Below are 18,064 nucleotides of genomic sequence, written 5' to 3' on the forward strand. Positions count from 1 at the left end.
TTACTTAGGTGGGTCTGCGTGACGCAGAGGTTCAGGACTCCCTGTGGGGCTGCCTGGCTAACACCGCCTGGAGTCTGGGCTTGAGAACACCCAGCTGAACTGAAAGAGTGAGGCCTGGGGACCAGGGTCAGAAATTCAGTGAAAGGCGAGGCAGGCAGGAAAACGGAAAAGTAGACACAAGCAGGAAGCAAGGGCAGGAACCCAGGGCATTCTAATGAGGCTGTTAAACCCAAATCAAGAAGACAGAGAAGAGAAAACAAGTTGGCAGGGCCAGGGATGAACTCTGCAGATCAGTCAGGGCTCCAGGCCTGGAGGATCTTTCTGCCTGGCTCCCGATCTATAATAGAACTTCTGACCTGCCTAATTCCCTGGCAGGTAATGAAAATCTTTACACCAGCAGTGCTGCTGTATCTGCAGCTAGGCTACAACTGCTGAGGACATCTCGGTTCATTTTCAGCCATCACTTCTAATCACACAGTGAGGGCAAATCTCCTGTCCTTATGAAAATGCGCTGCTACCCTGCTTCCAAGAGTCTGGCCCAACAGAACAGAATATCAGCCTCATCTGAGGAATTGACCGCATACTAAACCATGGCAGGAAAGGGTTTTGATAGAAAACAACTAGATACATGAGACTTCTCCATGCCTGATTAAGGAGCACCCTGGTAGCTCAGAGGGTAAAGAATCTGCCTGCAATGCAGGAGACCTGGGTTTGATCCCTGGATCGGGAAGATCCCCTGGAGAAGGGAATGGCAACCCACTCCAATGCTCTTGCTTGGAGAACTCTATGTACAGAGGAGCCTGGTGAGCTACAGTCTATGAGGTTGCAGAGTTGGACACGATTGAGGGACTAACACTTTAACTTTCTACAATAAGTTTGTAACAGAGAAAAGTGAAGGAGAGTCTCCCAGGGAATGCTGTTCATTAACTGAATATTGCTTTTCAAGATCCTGCTTTTAAAATTCCTACTTAAGGTCAGATCTGTTGAAGAACATTCGCCCCGAATCTGCTCCATTAATGGAGACTTCCATGATGAGTAACTGAATACCTGAGAAAGAGTCTACATACTTGAGAAAAACATTTGCATGCAATTGGCAACGTGAGCAAGAAGTTGCCTTTTCTTTGTGAACCAAGCTGCTCAAGCCATTGTTCAAACTACGGCAGGCACACATTTGTAAGCCTCCATGCACTTCTCTGTAACGTCTGTAAAACAGTGACGTCACCAGAAAAGAACCAAGCGCACCATTTCTTTATAAGCTGCTTACATTAAGACCTCAGGTGTGTATTTCAGGAAATCAGTGTTACCTTATAGACAGCAGGCTACAGATGGGGGGGTTAGCACCCTGATACACGGGCTTCCATGGTGGCTCAGACGGTAAAGAATCTGCCTGCAGTGCAGGAGATTTGGCTTTGATCCCTGGGTGGGGAAGATCCCCTGGAGAAGGGAATGGCAACCCATTCCAGTATCCTTCCCTGAAGAATCTATGGACAGAGGAGCCTGGAGGGCTACCATTTATGGGGTCACAAAGAGTCGGACAGGACTGGGCAACTAACACTTTTCCCTCAGATGCATGGATATGATAATGATTAACTAATGGCTGGCTTAGCAGGTCACAAAGTGTTAAGTAATGATTCTAGGCTCTGAAAAGCATCTGACCAAGAATGTTGGGCAACACATTTGATAATATTCATCAAAACGAGCACTTGGGCACCAAGAGCTTTTAGAAAACCTGGAACAATGATATACTAGCCACATAAGAGGGGGGAAGGCATAGAAGCATTTTTTTCCTCAGTTGTTCTAAATTACTAGAGTAATAAGAAATCGCAGGATAGGCACCTACATTTGGTCTGTATTTCAAGCAACTGTCATCTTCCAAAGAAATCTCATAAGTACTGATAGGGTGGGGGAGGCAAATTATTTGGCATAATCAAAAATCTTTAGTAATCCAATATTGCAATGAATTACTATAAAAATCTTCTCCTTCGGAGAGGAAGAAAGCCAGAAAGAAATTAATATAAACCTCAAGGTTGAATACTCTGCCAGGAAAATGGCTTTCAGTGATATAAACACAAGGCAGATGTTCTAAAAGAAATTTAAAATTTAATCAAACACGAAGTCTCTCAGTCATTACCTGTGTGCACTCAAGACAACAGCCACAAATTGGATTTTTAGAATCATTTTTGCGACCATCTAAAACTCACATTTCTTCCAATAAGGTAAGAAACACTCTGACTGGTAGAATCTGACATGAAAGAAAATTCCCAACCTAGGGATCAAACCTGGGTCTCCTATATTGCAGGTAGATTCTTTACCATTTGAACCACCAGGGAAGCCCTTAAAAATGTTAAGATATCAAACAAATGTTTTAAAAAAATGCATGTATCATGATTTGACTAATTTTAGTTTCTTCTTTACCCTTATGGTACAAGTTCTACTGAACAAAAGTTCAAAAGATTTTTTTTATAGTGAATTTTATTAATCCATGCTAAGAATTGAGCCAAACTAATGATTTTAAGAGTATCACAATCAAATATATGACCATTAAAGCTGCTCATTTGATGTGTTTGTAAAGCAGTAGTAAAGTAGTTTGTAAAGTAGCTATATTTGTAAAGTAGTATAACTCAACTATGAAGCACATTATTATTAGATGCCTAGAAATTTCTGTTAAAATTTTCTCATTATATTCACAGGACTTTCATTCATTTTTCTGGTTTTCTATTTTGAAATGGATTTTTTTAAAAAAGGAAAGATGTCTTTTAAGTTCAAGTATTGTTATATGACAACTATCTTAATTTTTTACCAGCAAATTTAGAACTCAATCTTAAAAATAAAAGTTCAGATTACTATTTTTTTAAAAAGAGGGAAAAGAGCTCTTTTAAAATTGAAACTATGGTTTTATTTAAATTTACTTCCTAGATTTTTAATTGTATTTTTTTTTTCCCACCTCAGTGCATGAATGCAATATATCATTCTTGGTATGTTTTTCCGGTCATAGACATCTGTTGTTTCCGGGTAAAATATCTGGAAAACAAAAGGGAGAATGTATTTATTAGGTGCTACTTTTCACAATTATTTTAACTCCCCAAATGACCCTATTTTGACTGTCCTTGCTGTTCTGTATTTATTTAATGAAGGGGAGTCTCAGTTGTGCCTCGTGTTGTTTTCCATGTGGACCAATCACTGCCTCAGGCCCCTGCCTGACAGCGCCTCCTAGTGGCTCAACGGAGATTCACAGTCGGCCGCTTCAAGAAGGCTTTGTCCACAGGGCTGGGTGGCAGCTTCACCCCACAAGGCATGAGCCCGGGCAGGCTTTTCTTTCTGTACCGGAGTCACTCTTGTGACTGCCCACTGGTCCCCTGGCCTGAGAAGGGTGTCCCTTTGAAATCATTACACTATAAGAATTTGGCTACACAGTTCTGTAAACATGTGTGTATATACATACAACACACACATACCCATATACCACTTTAAGGAGAAAAAAAACACCCATTTTTACTGATTAAAATCTGGACAGTAGATAAAGTATGAAAGAAAAACATTTATAAACGTACCTCCAGACTGTCACTATTAGCATTTTGGTATATTTTCTTCCAGTCTTTTATCTGTATGTCTCTGTTTTTCTTTTTTTTTTTTTTTTACACTTACGTATGTGGGTATTTGAAAACCAAATTGCACGTTATTATAAGCCTGTTTAGAACACTTGATTAGAGCATGATTGGTTTCCATTCCCTTCATTAGTCTATAAGAACATTACTTCTAGTAGGTGCATAGGATTCTTTCATATTTTTGAATCATAATTTAACCAGTTCTCCATGGTTGAACATTTCTTCCCCCAATTTTGTCCCTATTATAGTCACTGCAATAAACATCCCTGCTTTTTCTGTGCACCTGATTACTTCTTTTGGATAACCATCTATGAATGGAGGTAGTAGACTGAAAAGTCTGAACACTAAAACTTTTAATGCACCTTGATATGCTTTTTGAGCTTGAAACTAAAAACCTAATAAGAAACAGATTTCAGAATACGGCACCAAAAATGAATAATTAGGATTGAAGCTCCTAAGATTAAGAGAAGCATATTGGCATTACTTGCTTTTGGTAAATATTTTATAAAATTTGACATAACAAGTAAAATTGCATACCATACGGTAGAACTTGATACTCAAGCACAGCTTTCTATTGGACACTGAAAAAAGCTACGAGAAAAGCAAAGTTTCTTGACCTATAAAATGTATAGTCACTGAGTGCTTCAAGAAATATCTATAGTCTATGAAATTTCAAAGATCTTTCTAAGTTTCCTTTAATACATTTGCTGTTAAAGTATTAATGAGAAGAGGATTCCCCATTTAGAATATGGCCAGGTTTAAAAGTTCTACCAGGTAAGCAGAGGACAACTGTAACTTCCCCTCTTCTTTAAACAAGAAACTTTTTATACTGGTGTGTCTCGTGGAAAACCATTATGAATATATATGTCTTCCTTTATCAAGGAGATGGGATCAATTTATAGTTCACCGTCTTCTTCAGCATTGTAACCCCAGTGTGTAACATGAAGCTGAGCACAGAGTAGGCAGCTCATATTGATACAGGAAGGAGTTTATTAATACATCGAAGTCAATTCAGTATACTGCTGGCTTCGCATTACTGCAATGTAATATATCACTGATTTCATAATAAACATCAGGATTAAAATAGAATCTGTTGCATGGATCACTTGTTTGGCTTAAAATCAAAATAAATGTGGCCAACATACACACCACTTGAGAAGGTTTAAATCAAATCTTTCAAACATAATGAAATTATCCTAACTAACATATGCAGCCTCATACAGAAAAACGGCATTTGAATTTCTCTTTTTAAGTCTGGTTACCACTCAACACCCTGCTAATACTCACTAAATCACAATTTAGAAATATGAATTCTGTATGATAACTACTTCCTGGAAAGGAATAGCATTCAATGTTCTCAACATTTTAGGAGATGGGCAAGTACTTTAATTAAAAATGGCAAAATAAAACAGGTCAACAGTGACCGTTGCAAGATAAAATGAACTGAGTTAAAACAGGTATTAGCACAAATGTATTAAAAATAGGCATTCGTAATTCACCTTAAGGAATTTTTTGTTTTTGTTGTGGGGGTGTTTTTAATTGCAAACCTGGAATAATACTAAAAACAACACAGGCCTAAATAAGTCAGTAGCCTATCCCCTTGCCGGACCATTCTTAAATAATTTCTTTAAAATAGCTGGACTTACTAAGTAAGCAATTCAAAAAGGGGAACTACTGATATACCTGGAAACCTTACGGACGGCAAGGGCATTATGCTTAGTGAAAAAGTCAGTCTCAAAAGGTTACCTACTGTATGATTTCATTTTTATAACATTCTCAAAATGACAAAACTATAAAGATGAGAGCAGATTAGGGGGCTGCCAGGGGACAGTGCTGGAGAAGGGGTATGATATAGAGACCAGCCTCTCTGCAGCGCCTGTATCTTGATTCTGGTAGAGGTCACAGAAGTCTGTTTATGGATTGAACTACACTTGTGTGCGTGCGCACACACACACATGAATGTTCACTGGTGAACAATGAACAAAGTCTGAGTCTAGTTAACATTCATACACCAACGCCAATTTAATTCTGTACTACAGTTATGAGATGTCACCATGAGGGAAACCTGAATTAAGTTTACACAAAGAGATACTATTTTTGCAACTTCCTGTGATGCTAAAATTATTTCAAAATCAGAAGTTTAAGAAATAGCTCTACAATTTCTATCACATGTAATTATTTTCTCATTTCCTCTACTTGTCTAATCTGTCTCACAGGTGTAAGGGTATCTGCTCTTTGAATTTAACAAGTTCTGAATATTTGCAGAATGAGTTTTATTTGGGAGATCTATTTTAGGAGTAAGAGCTCTGACTCGCTAGCCATTAAACTTTAAAGTGATACTATTATTTATAATAATATTTATTTACTTAAAATAAATTTATAATGATTTATAATGATACAATATATAGCGATACAAAGAGACTTGGAATCTTAGGTATAAATAGCAATACAAAAGAGGGCGATGGTGTTTCTAACTCAGTTATCTACCAGGTAAAGCTGTTCTGACCTGGTTTAACTTTACCTGGTTGCTCCCGACCTGAATTCTTGCCATATGTTACTTTACGCGTGCTTTTCCATGTATTTGTTTAGTTCTCACATCTCTCACTCCTGAGGCAATGAGGGCACCTACAGCGCGAAGGTACCCCATTCTGCGAATCCTCTCCCACAGGGAGGTGTCTGTGCCAACCCTCCTGTCTTCCCAGCCCAAGCTTACCTTGGGTAGGCCGATGGACTCCATGGCTCTTAGCCACTGCACGGTGTTATCTGTGTGCCGAAAGTGAAGGCCCGACTTCTGATGGGGCGGAAAAGAGGGGAGCACACGAAAAGGAGGTAAGACAGTGACCACTGCTTCCGCTAGCAGGACGCTTTCAATTGTACTTCTCCTAGAACAGTGCCATGAACGCTCACATACAGCAACCGGTAAAGGAGAGGAGACTTTCTTAGCAACACTCCAACCATTTGGGACGGACCATTCCAGTCCCCAGAATTCACACGTTTGAGGTAATTCTGCACTAGACTCCCAAAGACCATTTACTGTCCAGCACGCCTAAGGATGTTTTATGAGACATGTGTGCCCACACACACACACACACACACTCAGTGTCAAGACTGCGGCAACCATGGCTGAGGGCAATAGTAACTTCTGGAGAAAAAGGATTTTTACAAGACTAGATGTCTTTTTTTGTGTGTGGTTTCTGGTTCTGCCAGATCACAACTGTAATATGATCTGTTAAAAAAAAAAAAAAGATAATAATAAAAGAAAAAACCAAACTGGAAAATATAGAAAAATACAAAGATGAAAACAAAAAAAAAACAATCCATGATTCAGAGCTAATTTTAGTATTTATTCCTTCTATAATTTAATTCTAACCTTGGCCTTGTACAATAAGCAAACTTTCAGTGGAAATAGTTTACAAGACCTTTTTCTACCCATATAATAAAAATAGGCTCTGTTTTCCATTCCTACAGTTCTAATCAGCCAGCCATTATTTTCTACACAGTCTACAAATAAAATATTCTTGTTGTTATCTTATGAAGTTTTATCAGGTATATACTGCTGACAGCTTTAAAATAATCTTATATATTTCATTAGTTAAGTGTATACCATAATGTTATATATCTTATTTTTCACTTTGAATAAAATGAAAACTATAGCAAGTTTCATCGTAATTAACACCCAATGGTGTATTATCACATTCACAAAGTCTAGCTCTTCCCATCTTCTGTGAGCTTCTACAAACTAATGGTTGATTTAATAAAAACTATTTTTCTCGCTGTTAGAAATTATAAAGCATAAGAAAATTAAAAATTGACAAATATTTATACATTTTTGATAGTGGCCATTATTTACTGAGATTGGACCGCGTATGTCACGCACTTTACATAGATTATCTCTAATTTTCCAAATACTCTGCAAAGTAGTTATTATTTCCATTTTTTTGAGAGATGAGGAAACCTAGGCAACAAAGATGAAGTGATTTGCCTAAAGTCAAACATCTGTTGAGGGGCTGAGCTGGGATTCAAGACTAAATCTCTGTGGATCTGAACACCTTCCCCATGCCATCACCCGCCCAGAGCAGAGGACAGGACCTGATGACCTGGGGATTACTCTTCAGAGGAAAGAGATTAGCTAACCACTGTGAAATACCTAGAGGGAGGGGAGAGGATCTGAAGGGCATGCAGAGGAGAGAGGAAAAGCGGGGGAAGAGAAAGGGGGACGGGCATGCAAAGAAAGGAAAAGCATAGCGAGAGAGTTCACAGCCAGGCAGTAGTGTCTGAGGCTAACTCAGCATCAGCAACGTTTGCTGAACACAAACGGTTCTCAGACACGGCCACTCTGTGAACATGGAGGGCCAAAATGGAGACAGTCCTCAATCATGTCAGGGCTGAGGACCCTCAGCACCATAAAGTGACTAACATAGTCCTCTTCCAAATAAGACGGGCGACTTATTTCTTGACTATGGCAATCTGGTCCCTAGTGAATATTCTCACCTCCTAAAAATTACCAAGAGACCAAATTGATCCTACTTGCTGATAACACCATTAGTATTGGGCTTCCCTGGTGGCTCAGCTGGTAAAGAATCCACCTGCAATGCAGGAGATACCAGTTTGATTCCTAGGTTGGGAAGATCTGCTGGAGAAGGGATGAACTACCCACTCCAGTATTCTTGGGCTCCCCTGGCGGCTCAGCTGGTAAAGAATCCGCCTGCAATGCGGGAGACCCTGGTTCGATTCTTGGGTTGGGAAGACCCACTGGAGAAGGAATGGGCTCCCCACTCCAGTATTCTTGGGCCCCCCTGGCGGCTCAGCTGGTAAAGAACCCGCCTGCAATGCAGGATATACCAGTTCGATTCTTAGGTTGGGAAGATCTGCTGGAGAAGGGATGGGCTACCCACTCCAGTATTCTGGCCTGGAGAATTCCATGGACTGTATAGTCCACGGGGTTGCAAAGAGTCAGACACGACTGAGCGACTTTCACATTTTAGATTTTCCTGGTGGTTCAGGTGGTAAAGAGTCTGCTTGCAATGTGGGAGACTGGAGTTCAATCCCTGGGTCGGGAAGATCCCCTGGAGGAGGGCATGGCAACCCACTCCAGTATCCTTGCCTGGAGAATCCCATGGACAGAGGAGCCTGGCAGGCTACAGTCCATGGGGTTGCAAAGAGTCAGACATGACTGAGTGACTTCACTTTCACCTTCCTGATAACACCCCAAAGATAACTGGTTCTTGCTTCCTAAATCCTTATTAGAATCGCTCAGTACAAGTTCAAATCTCTACTAAGCTCCTATTTCCTCTTTCTTACAGCTCCATGGGTATGCCTTTTTTTCTTGGCCTTTTTTCTGAGTTTAAATAAATATGGTTTTGTTTGACCCTAGGTTGGTTTCTGAGAATCTTTGGTTGATAGCCTTGAACAATCCAAATTATGCAATAAAAACATCCCATCCATTTAGTGGTCTCGTTAGTTAGGTAACCTCAGGAAAGTTCCAAGTCTCTTTGAACCTCGGTTCCTCAGCCACAAAATGGGAATGGTATGTTTCTTTGGGTTGAGGAATTTCATGAGACTATACATGGAACACTCAGTTGCAAAGTACACCTAAGAATGCCATAAACGTTGGTTATGGTAATTATTATGCTATGAGACTGGGCTTGAAACTTTATTCACCTTTAAGGTCAAAAGAAGTTCAGTGCTTCATGTAAGAGGCACCGAAGGAAAGGGTGGTTATCTTGGTCATATTTCTATACTAAATGACATGACAGGTTTCAAATCCTCATCCACTTTAAACACCTGAGGAATGCTGACTTCAGAACCCTATGCTCCATGTCTGTATATTTTACAAGTAAGCTTCAGTGAGTGAACTGTATTAACATCTTCAATCTGTAGATTTACTTCAGTTAGAACAGAAAAGGTCTTCTAAAGAGGCTCAAAATAAACTTAGTCCATTATAAACATTTATAGTTTGTCTTTTCACCAGTCCCATACTAACATTAATATGTTAGACTAGGTGTTATGTCTATAGTCATATTTAGTCAAGGGTTGGTATGGTCTGTCTACCTAATTTCTTTCAGGTATTAGACTAGAAAGGACATGCTGATTTTCTATTTACTATAGCACCAGCAAACAAGATTACCGCACTTTAAATTGAATAGATGAGGTATTATGTAAGCCTTCTGTGGATGGTAACTTCTTATATATTAGGATCAAGGCAATTTAGAACCATGAGGTAGTCTGAAACCAGTAATTATTCTAATTTGCTCATTTTATACAGGAAGAAACTGAAGGCCCAAGTATTTAAGACATTCGAGTTGACCTAACTTGTTGAGCTCAGGGTCAAGATCAGGTTGCAGAATTCCCTGACTCCTAGTCCAAATATTCTGGTCAATTTACTGCTTATGGAGCCTCAGAACAAACACACACCGTCTGTGACAGTTACAGGGTGCTCACCTCTATCAGGCGGGCACTGGGCCGAGCGCCTGGCATAGGTGATCACATTTGTTCCTCCCAATTTCTCTACAAGGTTGATGCTGTTAGTATTTTCCCACCTTCATCTCGGGAAACTGAAGCTCACCGAATCAAAGTCAGTGGTGAAGCCCGATTCTGAAGTGTTTGGGTTCTGCAGCTCATACTCCTGACCACTGTCTATGCTTTCCCTGTCTAAGGCCCACCTTCAGTGAGCATTTGTTATAAATCTGCAGCTGTCAATGCACTGTCCAGAATGATACTGCTGTGAGGCTTATCAGATTGAGCTCTCTCCAAGGAATGCCCCCTTCTTCCAATCCTCTTTCTCTCGGTCATCCTAGGTGGCTTGGGAACCTTCAGCCGTCAAGCCGCACCGTGGAGACCTTTCTGGCCTCTGTGTCAGTCTAACCCCCTTTAGACTTGACCACACTCTGCTTAGTTACCGCCCACATCCACCTAGCTGTGCTCTCTGGTCTCTCCGCCCATTTCCAGTCCTTCTCCAGGACTCATCCTTCATTTCCCCTCTCGAATCCTCTTACTTCTCGTCTCTGCAGGCAACGGTCATCGGTCACCTGGGCTGAGGAATCCTCTCATCGCACCCTGCCTTTGAGTCCCTCTTCCCTCCACACAGTCTTTGTGAAGTACAGGCTGTCCCACGGTGCCCCTGTCAACACTGAAACAGCTCCCCCTGTACTTACGATGAAGGCACCCCATACGAGGTCCTCCAGGTGGGACTGAGCTCTCTCTGCTTCTCTCCTGGCCTTATTTCTCGCCTCTGCCCCTCATCTAGCCTTCCAGCCACTCAACCTGGCCAAGTGCCTTTCGTCCTTGAGCCCCTCTTGTCTGGACCACCCTCCCCACTCCCTACCCTTAGCTCTCATGGATGAGTTTCCTCTCCTTCTTCCAGCCTCTGCGTAAGAACATTTGCTCAGCAAAGTGCATGGCTGTCTGTCAACAACTCTGGCTTTAATCTCTTCCTTGATACACTGATCACAATTCATGACTGTCTCTTTTCCTCACAGACTGTCTCTCCAACTGTGAGCAGCATGAAAACCATGTCTGCTTGGCTCTGCACTGTCTTTGGTGCCCAGATCAGCAGCTGGTACCTGGTAGGTATGGATGAGGATTGCATGGATAAATGAGTTCTACCCTTTATGTATTTCTATCTTAGTACAGCTTTATCTTCTTTCCCTATAACTTTATTAAATCTTATTATATGAATGTATCTGCCTTTTAGAGCAGTGATTCTCAAACCTTAATAGTATGTAAGAAAAGAATCACCTGAGGTGATAATTAAGAATGGAGCTTCCTGGGGCCCTGGCTAAGATACTGGGGGAGGGCCCCAAAAGTTCACATTTTTACACACACCCATCATGGGGGACCACAGGAAGTCTGAGCATCACACTTAGAGGAGGAGTTTCAGCAAGTATTGAATAAAGGACTGAATAAAGCATAGAAGACAAGAAATGGAGCCCTTTGGCTTACTAGAAAGTACTAGTTGGGACTTCCCTAGCACTCCAGTTGGTTAAGACTTGGCCTTCCAACGCAGGGGGTGAGGTTTCAACCCCTGGCTGGGGAGGTAAGATCCCACATACTTCATGGCCAAAAACAGAAGCAATATTTTAACAAATTCAATAAAAGACTTTTAAAATGGCCCACATTAAAAAAATAAAAAATCTCTAAAAAATAAAAAATTCTCATTCATTCCTTTACCCAACAGCTATTTGGGCCAGAACCTGAACTATTGACTGAGGACACGGTGGAAGAGACACACACAGCTCCTGCCTTCAGGACAAAACAGTTACTACAGCACAGTGTGGTGTGTCGATGTGCGCGTGGCATGAGCACGCAACTCAGCCCTGGAGGGGGAGGCGGAGATGGTCAGGGAAAGGACACTCTTCACTGGAAGGTTTAACTCAATACCTAGCATGACTTCCTAACCCGAAATTAATGAGGGGCCGAGGCTGTAGACAACGAGCTGGCAACAGCAAGAACAGGGCTGCGTGGAAGCGCCCGCTGCTTCGCTCAAAGCCATGAGCGCCCCCAGCCGAGGCCCCGGGATTTGGGGCAGAGCTTTTGCTCGGGGACACCCGGCCCAACAGGTGGGTCATATTTTATGGCCACAGCCCAGCAGGCCCTGCAGAGCGTTCAGGCTCGCTGAACTCATGGTTTCCAGATGGCCCATCAAGAGACAGGCCTAGGTTAGCGAGTGTTCCCCTGTTTCAGCATCTTTGCCGCCGTCCCGTGATTTAGGGCTCCTTGAAGAGGACCATGTGACAAGCTTTAGATCTGAAAAACACATGAACAGGAAACTGTCTCCTGCCCACTAATATTTGTTTCCTTTCATTTTTGCAGAAGAAACAAAATAGCCTTAAAATAAAAATTTACGATGACACAGCAAATCACGAACAATTCCCATTCAAGGACGTGGTCAGGGATTTAATACAAGGAGAAAAAAAGAAAAGCCTCTTTTCTCCAGTGAATTAACAGAGGGGTAGTTTCCCTTTGTCCCATGATTCTCCCACGTCACAGCGGGCATCGACTCCCCTCCATCTGCCACCTCCCCTCTTTCCACGCCTCTCCTAACATCCTTTCTTCTGTGCATCACACCTGGGGCCTGATGGGATGGGGGACAGGAACACAGACCACTTCCTTCTGTCACGATGGTTTGCTCAGGGATGTCAGCACTTGTCCAGGTGCCCCAGGAATTTTATTTTGCAACAAGAGATTGGAAATATTTCCCCCGTCCCCTTCCCAAGGAGAAGTTGCTATGGATTCAAATAATAGGACCTCTGATGCCAGGAGGCAATGGTACCTGTTTAAGTTGCCATGAGGGGTCCAGAGCTGAACTGACAAGAGACACCTATATTCAAGGCGTATAATATGCCAGGAGGGGAATTAGCCCACCTGCAGCTCTGAGGCTCGCTTTCACTAAAGGTCTGTCTTTGCAGCCTTATTCTCTCAATCCACACATCAAAACAAAACACCCACAATCCTTTTCCAGGGAAGGTTGGAGCCCATGACACTTTATCATCAAATCTATATCATCGAATCTACATGGCCATTATAATTGGTCTAGGTCTTGATAACAACAATCACAGAAGCAATGAAAATAAAAGAAAGATCATGTTCTAAAATGTGGACAAATGTTAATTTATTTTGTGACACAGGGGATACAAATAATTTTTTTCTGAACTTTGAAAATATTCCTTAAAGTTAAAAAAAGAAACTTTAATTGTGGCTAGCTAAATCATTTGTTTTGCTTAAGTCTTCCAAAAGGCTGGAAACTCACTCTAGGGAGAAGCATCTAGAGTTAATAAACACATGACTTAATAAACTTATTTTAACATATGCAAACATTTTTTCATAACATTATTCAAGGCAGAGACTTTTGCTCCATTCCCTTTTAGATTAGATGATGAAAAGAGACTTGTCAAAAAAGATGTCAATTCATCTTGTCTGTTAGCCTAAATCATTACTCAGACATTTGCTCTGAATTCAATATACATATTTTAAAGATAAATTTTGTCTCAATAACAACTGAAGGGTAGTGTGACTCATGCATTAAATGGAAAATTATTCTATTTTCAATTATACTTAATGTTATCCTTGAAATTTTAAGAGAAATAACTTTTAAAAACACTTGAAAATCTGCAGATAAAAAATACTCATATAACAAAACCAAACACAGGATATTGAGAAAAAAAAAAAATCAAGTTTCAAAGAAGCTTTAGAAACCCTGACCCAAAGTGGAGAAGAGATCTCACATTCTAGAAGAGAACAGCACACATTTAAAAATTGCTTTTTGAAGACATGTATAATCAAGGTATCTTTTAGGTTGGTGCTTACTTTTTCCTTCTTTACTTTTTAATGGAAGTTTTCAAACATAAAAAGTAGACAGAATAGTATAACGAACTCATTTGCACCCATCATCTAATCTCAACAATTACTAACTCACGGCTGGTCTTGAATCATGTTAACCCTCTTCCCAATTATTTTGAAGCAAATCATAGATGTATCACCTTACCTGAAAATACTTAAACATTATTTCCACAAAATACACACATAAAAAAAATAGTGTTTATATTGACTGGTTGTTTATTTTGATTGTATTTATTTAAGATTGGTGTTTATATTGGTTTGGTTTTCCTCCCTATATTCCTTCTCAAATTAGCTATGAAAGAATTCATAAAACTAGCTGCATACAAAAAGGTTGGTCTCATTTTGTTTTAAACATCAAATGGAAAGGAGTTTCTGACTCATCAATATTAGCACTTTTTTTCTTTTTCAATCACCTTGGCTCTAACTCTTTGGGGCGACAAGTTCAAGTCTCCGCTGGGTACTTTACTTCTTGATGAGAATAAGGGGAGTAATAAAACCCTGTTGGTGGTGAAGAGAGGAGGGGTAGAGGGCCCTCACTTTTATATTTACTGGTACTAATGACATGACCTCCATGACGGAATAATGGGGGTTGGGAGTTGGAAGCCCCACAAATCAGAGGTCTCTCAGCCTCAGCCCAGAAACAGAAAAGGGCTTTGCTTCCAAAACTGCTGCCGCCTCAGGAATGATTATTAACAGGCTTCAAAGACCAAGGACATTCCCCTTCCCCATACCCCTACCTCCCACAAAATCCTGATAGAAACACTAAAGAAAGGGAAGGAAGGCAAAGACCCAACTTTCACTTTGAGCCAGAGGCCCAAAACCAATTAGATCTCAGTTACCTTATAGCGTGTTTGTTCCACATCATAGATCTTTTTCTCCGATACCATTTTGGGGGCAAAGAATTTGGCTAACTTTGCAAGGTAAACTCCGTTCCGGAGTCCTTCTTCCAGTTCAGTGGTTGGTGGCAATTCTTCAACTAAACAGACTTCCATCCACCTAGAAGGATTAAGAGAGAGCAAAAAAAAAACCTTAAAGTGAATCCAGTTTGTTATCTTTCTATAAATGAAGAGATGTGGTGTCTTACTATCAGTGGCAGGGCCATTAACAAAGGGGGCGGGATCTGAAACATCTTTATCATCATAAACAGGAAGAGAGAAGCTTCTGGATGGAACAAGGATTCAAAACACAAGAGGAACAAGGGGTTGACAAGCCCAGAGGCACTAAACTCACTATGAGCCAGAGTTTGTTGACTTCACCTTTATGAGTCTCTGCCAAGTCTCTTAAAGAGGAAAGAGGCCAATCTGTGCTTGTATGGGTGGAATGAGTCTTGCGGACACTACAGAAAAAGCAATTCCAAGTTTATGAGCCTCAGTGGAGGACATTTTTGTAGGGGTCATGCCGTGGGGAGAGCGTAGTCCAAGGTGCGGTAAAATCTGCAGTTGCTCAGCCTGGAAATGACTACCAGGAGAGGCAGGAAGGCATAGGAAAGGGACATCAAACTCCAGAAAGCAGACACAGTCTTCCTTAAATAAGACACATTCCTTTTTCCAATGCCAGGAGCTTACTACAGCGCACTTAACCTTTTGGGGAAGCTATTCTCTGGGTACTGAGAAAGTTGTTGAGCAAAAGATTAGATTCCATCTTAGGACACTCTGCCAGTATCATAGAAAAGAGAGCACCAAGGTCATTACTGGCTCAAAGACACACAGTGGGAGGAGGGCCAGGCCAGTTCACATTTCACGCCGGGGTGCAGAGTCTGCCAGAGCTCACAGGATACTGTGCTTCCTCCCTGTGCTTGAGGAACTCTTCCCTACTGTAAGACCCAAGAACCGGGGGTGCAAGCCCTCACTTCTCTGCCACTAACCCACCACCACATCAGCAGCTCTGAGTGTGAGCCCCACACCTACACAGCGAGGCCCCTCAGAAGACCAGTAACAGAGCAGCGCTGACTCCATTACACCTGGCAGGGAGGAGAGGACTGCTCTGCACTATTAACAACGGATTCGGATCCAGGCAGTGAACACTGTAAAACGTCTCAAGTGCCTGTAGCTCTGGCCAATACTTTTTAGAAGCTCAAAGGGTCCCTAATAAGCAAGGAGTATTTACTGACAATGTGAAATATGGAGTTAGAGACAGAAATGGCAACCCATTCCAGTATCCTTGCCTGGGAAATTCCTCGGACAGAGGAGCCTGGTGGGCTATAGTCCATGGCATTGCAAAGAGTCGGACATTACTGAGAGACTGAACGGAACTGAGAAAAACTATGACAAACATGGATGGCATATTAAAAAGCAGAGACATGACTTTGCCAACAAAGTCCATCTAGTCAAAGCTATGGTTTTTCCAGTCGTCATGTGTGGATGTGAGAGTTGGACTATGAAGAAAGCTGAGCCCCAAAGAATTGATGCTTTTGAACTGTGGTGTTGGAGAAGACTCTTGAGAGTCCCTTGGACTGCAAGGAGATCCAACCAGTCAATCTTAAAAGAAATCAGTCCTGAATATTCATTGGAAGGATTCAGCTTCAGCTCCAATACTTTGGCCACCTGATGTGAAGAACTGACTCACTGGAAAAGACCCTGATGCTGGGCAAGATTGAAGGCAGAAGAGGGGGGTGACAGAGGATGAGATGGTTGGATGGCATCACTGACTCAATGGACACGAGTTTGAGTAAGCTCCGGGAGCTGGTGATACAGGGAAGCCTGGGGTGCTGCAGTCCATGGTGTCACAAAGAGTTGGACACAACTGAGAGACTGAACCGAACAGATGAGAAAAAACGTAAATATAAGCCCTGCCTTCCAAGAGCATTAAACAAAACTGAGAAGGCAACACAAGTGTAAGAAAAAATCAGAGAGCCATGTAAGACAGGCTATGATGCCCAATACAACTATTAGTGCCTAACAAGAAGAAATTTGGGAATAGTGTGGGGGTAGGGGGCACTGGGCTCTCAGTGGAGTAGCAGGGAAAAAATGACAAGGTGGTGGGATCTGGATTCAGCTGGAAAGGGAGGATTTGGAAAGGCAAGGCAGGGGGACACTGGGAGCTGAGGGGCAGGACATACTAGAATCACGAAGGAAACACGGCTGATGCATGGGATAAACCCAGAGAAGACCTAGGGGCCTTAGGGTTCATGGGGAGAAAGGAATCAAGCTGAGCATACACAGTGAAAGCAGGAGCTGGTGTAAGAGAAGCAATGACATTTGCTGCTACAGGAAGCAAGGAAGCTCTTGGCAGACTCACAGCAGAGGAGGGACAGGCTGACAGTGGTATTTAGAGAAAATTCAGTCTTGTAAAATGGAGGCCCCAAAGACAAAGCACTGAGCCTTCCCCACTGCAAGGAGCTCAGGGACTGGATGAGACAGGAAGAAACGGGAAGGGTGGAAAGCAAGAGGCATTTCAAGGAAATGGTAACAAGATGTGGTGACAGCTTAGAAAGTGGGGAGCGGGTCAAAGGAAAGGGAATATTCCCATCCAGGGAGAGGGGTTCCATGTGGAGGGAGCTCTCTGTACCAGGACTCAGCCCCATATCCACTGTGGCCCCAGGCATGTCCCCTGACCTCCCTGGGCCTCAGTGTTCTCCTCTGTTGAAGGGGCAGATGAGAAGGACAGGATGTTAAGGCTTCCTGCAGCTCTAACATCCTAGGGGGACTGGGAAAACTTGGAAGAACAAGCAGCTTTCAATAGTAACATGAGATGCGAAATTTACTTTCACATAACAAACACAAGGTGAATAAGGATTATTTGGTTATGTGGGCCTTGCTGCAAATGAACGTAAGAGTATCATAGGCTTGATGAATTTTTAAAACTGTAAGAAATCAATAATAATGTTGTCTTTTTGATTAAAAAGAAAATGTGGGCAAATTAAAAGCCAGTGCACTAGACCAAGTTTCTAATCTAAGTAAATTACAAATTATAGCATCATGCTCTTTCACATTAAAACAAACCTGTTTTCAAATAATAATCTTGAAAAAATTTACAAAATTGGTTTTCTGCACAGCAATATATAATTGCTCTATAATAATTCCATAACTGAGGGGTAGATTGTGAAAGGTTGGGGAGAGGTAAATTGACAATTTATAGCAAGAGAGGGAGGTGATAAATCAACATTTGAGACCAAGAAGTAG

The 18,064-nt window shown here is 41.7% G+C and overlaps 1 protein-coding gene across 1 annotated transcript in view; it reads right to left on the reverse strand.

Moving 5' to 3' along the window:
* The window catches only part of LOC120860949 (ras GTPase-activating-like protein IQGAP2), a 309,525-nt gene that overhangs the window by 131,422 nt on the left and 160,039 nt on the right, over window positions 1-18,064 (reverse strand). Inside the window, exons 3-5 of the mRNA XM_040236658.1 lie at window positions 14,783-14,939; window positions 6,319-6,396; window positions 2,945-3,021 (exon numbers count right to left, since the gene is read on the reverse strand). Coding sequence (XP_040092592.1) covers window positions 2,945-3,021; window positions 6,319-6,396; window positions 14,783-14,939 — 312 coding nt within the window. The remainder of the gene's footprint in view (window positions 1-2,944; window positions 3,022-6,318; window positions 6,397-14,782; window positions 14,940-18,064) is intronic.

The sequence above is a fragment of the Oryx dammah genome, unplaced genomic scaffold (assembly GCF_014754425.2).
Source record: "Oryx dammah isolate SB20612 unplaced genomic scaffold, SCBI_Odam_1.1 HiC_scaffold_11210, whole genome shotgun sequence".
In the NCBI taxonomy this organism is placed as follows: Eukaryota; Metazoa; Chordata; class Mammalia; order Artiodactyla; family Bovidae; genus Oryx; species Oryx dammah.